Raw genomic sequence first — 3,527 nt, 5'->3', positions numbered from 1 at the left:
TTTAATGAAGATGTGAGCGTGAGATTAGAGGGAGTGGAGAGAAGAAGAAGGAGACATGATGATTCAGACCATTCTTCTCATAATGATGAAGCGACACATGTTTTGAGGCCACGGTGAGGCCAAAGACGTGAGGCATTTGGGAACCACATGCTTAGGAGGGATAATGATGAGGAGGAGCATGATTTTAGGCCAAGACAAGGCCAAAGACGAGAGGAGTTCGGGAACCACACACCTCGAAGAGATAAGATGTGGAAGAAGATTATAATTCCTAAATTTAATTGAGCTAATGACCCGGAAGCTTACCTGGCATGGGAAATGAAGCTTGACCAAATCTTCAACTCTTACGATTATGAGGATGATGATAAGGTGCTTATGGCTTCCTTGGTGTTTGAAGGTTATGCTATGAATTGGTGGAATCAAATCACCATGGACATAGCTAGAAGAAGGCGATTGCCAATTTCTACATGGGAGCAATTAAAGGTATCTATGAAGGAAAAATGTGTGCCTCCTTATTATAAAAAACAGATCTTCAACAAATTACAACGACTTACACAGGAAAATAAGAGTGTTGAAGAGTATGTTCAAGAGATGGAGGTCACCTTGATGAAAGCTGAAGTGGAAGAAACACATATGGCTACAATGGCTAGATTCTTGAATGGATTAAATAGGGAGATTCAAGATGTGGTGAAAATGCACCATTATGAGACCTTGGAGGATCTTATTCACCAAGCCACCAAAGTGGAACAACAACTCAAGAGACGAAGCGCCTATAGGAAGTCATCCACCTCATGGAGAGATACGGAGAAATATAAGAAGGAGGAAGCTACTTCTACCATTCCTAAATCTAAGGAGAAGGAGTCCTCAAATGGTAAAGTAACTTCTCAAGCTAGTAATAATGATTCTTCACGTTCTAGTGCAATAAAATGTTTTAAATGTTTGGGTAGAGGACATATCGCAATTGAATGTCCCAACAAAAGAACTATGATGTTGTTGGCGAATGGTGAGTACATTAGTGAGCATTCCGCGGGTGAATCATCTGAATCATCTAGTAGTGATGAGGAGGAAAATGAGTGTGAAGTCCCCCCTGTGGAGGGAGATCTCTTGATGGTTAGGCGGTTGTTGGGTAGTATGAATAAAGAGGAAGATGAGACCCAAAGAAGAAATATTTTCCATTCTAGATGTATGGTTAAAGGAAAGGTGTGTTCACTCATCATTGATGGAGGAAGTTGTACAAATGTAACTAGTAAACGGCTAGTGGAAAAGCTTGGTTTGGTGACATCTATGCACCCTAGTCCTTATACTTTGCAATGGTTGAGTAAGGATGGAGAATTGGTGGTAGATAAGCAAGTGAACATTGCTTTCTCTATTGGTAAATATGTCAATGAGGTAGTATGTGATGTGGTACCTATGGAGGCGAGTCACTTATTGTTGGGGAGGCCTTGGCAATATGATAGAAAGGTAACCCATGATGGTCTAACCAATAAGTATTCTTTCCTGTTTAAGGGGCAGAAGGTGTCCCTAACACCTTTATCTCCTAGAGAAGTTTGTGAAGATCAAATTAAGATGAGCGTGAGAAGAGAGCAAGAGAGAAAAGAAGGAAGAGAGAAAATTCCAGAAAAAGACAAGAAAAAGGAAGGTAAAAAAATAAGGAGTGGTAAAAGCCTTTTATTGAGAGAAAAAGAAATAAACAGAGTGTTGGTTAAGAACCAACCCTTATATTTGCTTATGCCTAACAATATTTATCTCTCTTCTGCGCAAGCTTATTTGTCTTTACGTATGACGCAACTTCTCAAAAAGTATGATGATGTCTTTCCTAAAGACATCCCTCATGGTTTACCTCCTAAAAGGGGAACTGAGTATAATATGGATCTCATTCAGGGTGCATCCCTTCCTAATAGGCTAACCTATAGGAGTAACACAGAAGAAACTAAAGAGATACAGAAGCATGAGGCGCAACTTATGGACAAAGGATCGATTCAGGAAAGTTTGAGTCCTTGTGCTATTTTAGTCATTCCGGTACCTATGAAAGATAGATTGGGGTCAATGTGCAATACCTGCAGGGCCATCAAATATATCATTATAAGTTGCGTATTTGACCCGGAAGACCTTTCAAAATTCGAGTCGACTTCTCTCCAAACAGGGGAGAATGATAAAGAATCTTCAAGTGAGACGAATTTGAGGACAAATTCTCTTTAAGAAGGAGGGTACGATAGAAGTCTATTTCCTAAACTTCAAGTGGTACGAATTTGAGGACAAATTCTCTTCAAGAAGGAGGAAATGATAGAGGACTATCCCAAGATTCCATACAAGAAGAACTTGAAGATGAACTTTTGGGTTTTCTTTTAGAAATTAGTTATGTTTTATGTTTTTGGGTTTTGGGTTTTGAGCTTTCTTTTATAATTAGTTTATGCTTTTATGTTTTGGGCTTGGGCCTTCTTGTAGGGTTTCGCAGGTTTGCTTAAACTTATGTGCCTATAAATAAAGGTACTAAAAACTGATGTAAAAGAAACTTTTAGTCATATATTGAATTTGATTTCATTAAATAGAGGGTTCTCTTTGTTCTTAGCTTAGGCCTCTGGTTCTTATCAAAGATTAACATCTTTGTGGCGAATCTTCATTTGACTTATCAATCTGCTAGATTGTGGCGTCCTCCATCTCTGTCTTATTCTGCGTTCTTCTCTGATTTATTCGTGTCGTGCCTCTTGAGGGTTCAAATTCAGAAACCATCATACTCTTTCCTGGATAGGATCGTATCAGGTTGGGTAGTTGATTTGGAAAGAATTAGTTCATTAGGAGGAAATTGGGGTCGTGAAACTAATAGGTCATGAGTTGTTCTATTTACATTGCGGTCAAGTATGTTGGGATAGGTCATATGAATATTTGAACACAAGAATTGTCAATAACCAGGAGAAAGCTTAAGTCTGGTTTAATCAGAAGGTATGGTTTTGACGGCTGAGTTGATTGTTATAGCGAGTATAAGAATTTAATATGTTAGGGCCATGAGAGGATGCGTTGGTATAGCACATATGTAAGCCTTGAAAAGAGAACCTGTGAGCAAGTTATTAAGTAGTGAACTGTTAGTGCTTAGAGTGATGAACAGAATACTTAAATTGGTATTAGCAACTCTGTTAAGCTTGGGGTTTCAGGTACGACTCATAATAAAGTTTTAGAATAGGGATTGTTGGGATTGAGGACATAGATGGTTAAAGTACATTGTTGTTGGCTGAATTATTGAGAAATAATATAGTATGATTATATGGTAAGCTTTACATTTAGTACCAGAAACTTATTAGTATGAGAAAAATCTGAGATAGAGAACATAAACCAGAAGTGATTGTTGTACTTATACACCGCCCGACGTGAGGGAATGGCTCCGCCAGGCGGTAGAAAGGGAATAAGAGAGTACCTGATAGCGCAGCGCTTGGAGGTCGGGTCTGTGGCGCTAGGCGATATCTATCCAACAGTGAGTCACTATTACGTGGGCGCCTGGCGGTGAGGCTAATACCGCCAGGCAGTACCTGCAGCGA

The 3,527-nt window shown here is 39.3% G+C and overlaps 1 protein-coding gene across 1 annotated transcript; it reads left to right on the top strand.

The window, feature by feature from the left end:
- The first annotated feature begins 315 nt into the window (after nucleotides 1-315).
- On the top strand, nucleotides 316-2,919 carry LOC114175201. The gene is made up of 3 exons (XM_028059963.1): nucleotides 316-1,458; nucleotides 1,798-2,016; nucleotides 2,908-2,919. Exons 1-3 carry the CDS (start codon nucleotides 316-318, stop codon nucleotides 2,917-2,919), a joined length of 1,374 nt encoding a protein of 457 aa, XP_027915764.1.
- The last annotated feature ends 608 nt before the right edge of the window (nucleotides 2,920-3,527 follow it).

Source organism: Vigna unguiculata, chromosome 3, assembly GCF_004118075.2.
Source record: "Vigna unguiculata cultivar IT97K-499-35 chromosome 3, ASM411807v1, whole genome shotgun sequence".
Lineage (NCBI taxonomy): Eukaryota > Viridiplantae > Streptophyta > Magnoliopsida > Fabales > Fabaceae > Vigna > Vigna unguiculata.
Note: the sequence above shows the minus strand (reverse complement) of the source record. Positions and strands in the feature narration are given on the sequence as shown.

Coding starts and splice junctions, on each gene's coding strand:
- LOC114175201 (XM_028059963.1), top strand. CDS start 316: ATGAAGCTTGACCAAATCTTCAACTCTTACGATTATGAGGATGATGAT. Junction 1,459..1,797: donor CTTGGCAATATGATAGAAAG/GTAACCCATGAT, acceptor CTTCTCAAAAAG/TATGATGATGTCTTTCCTAA.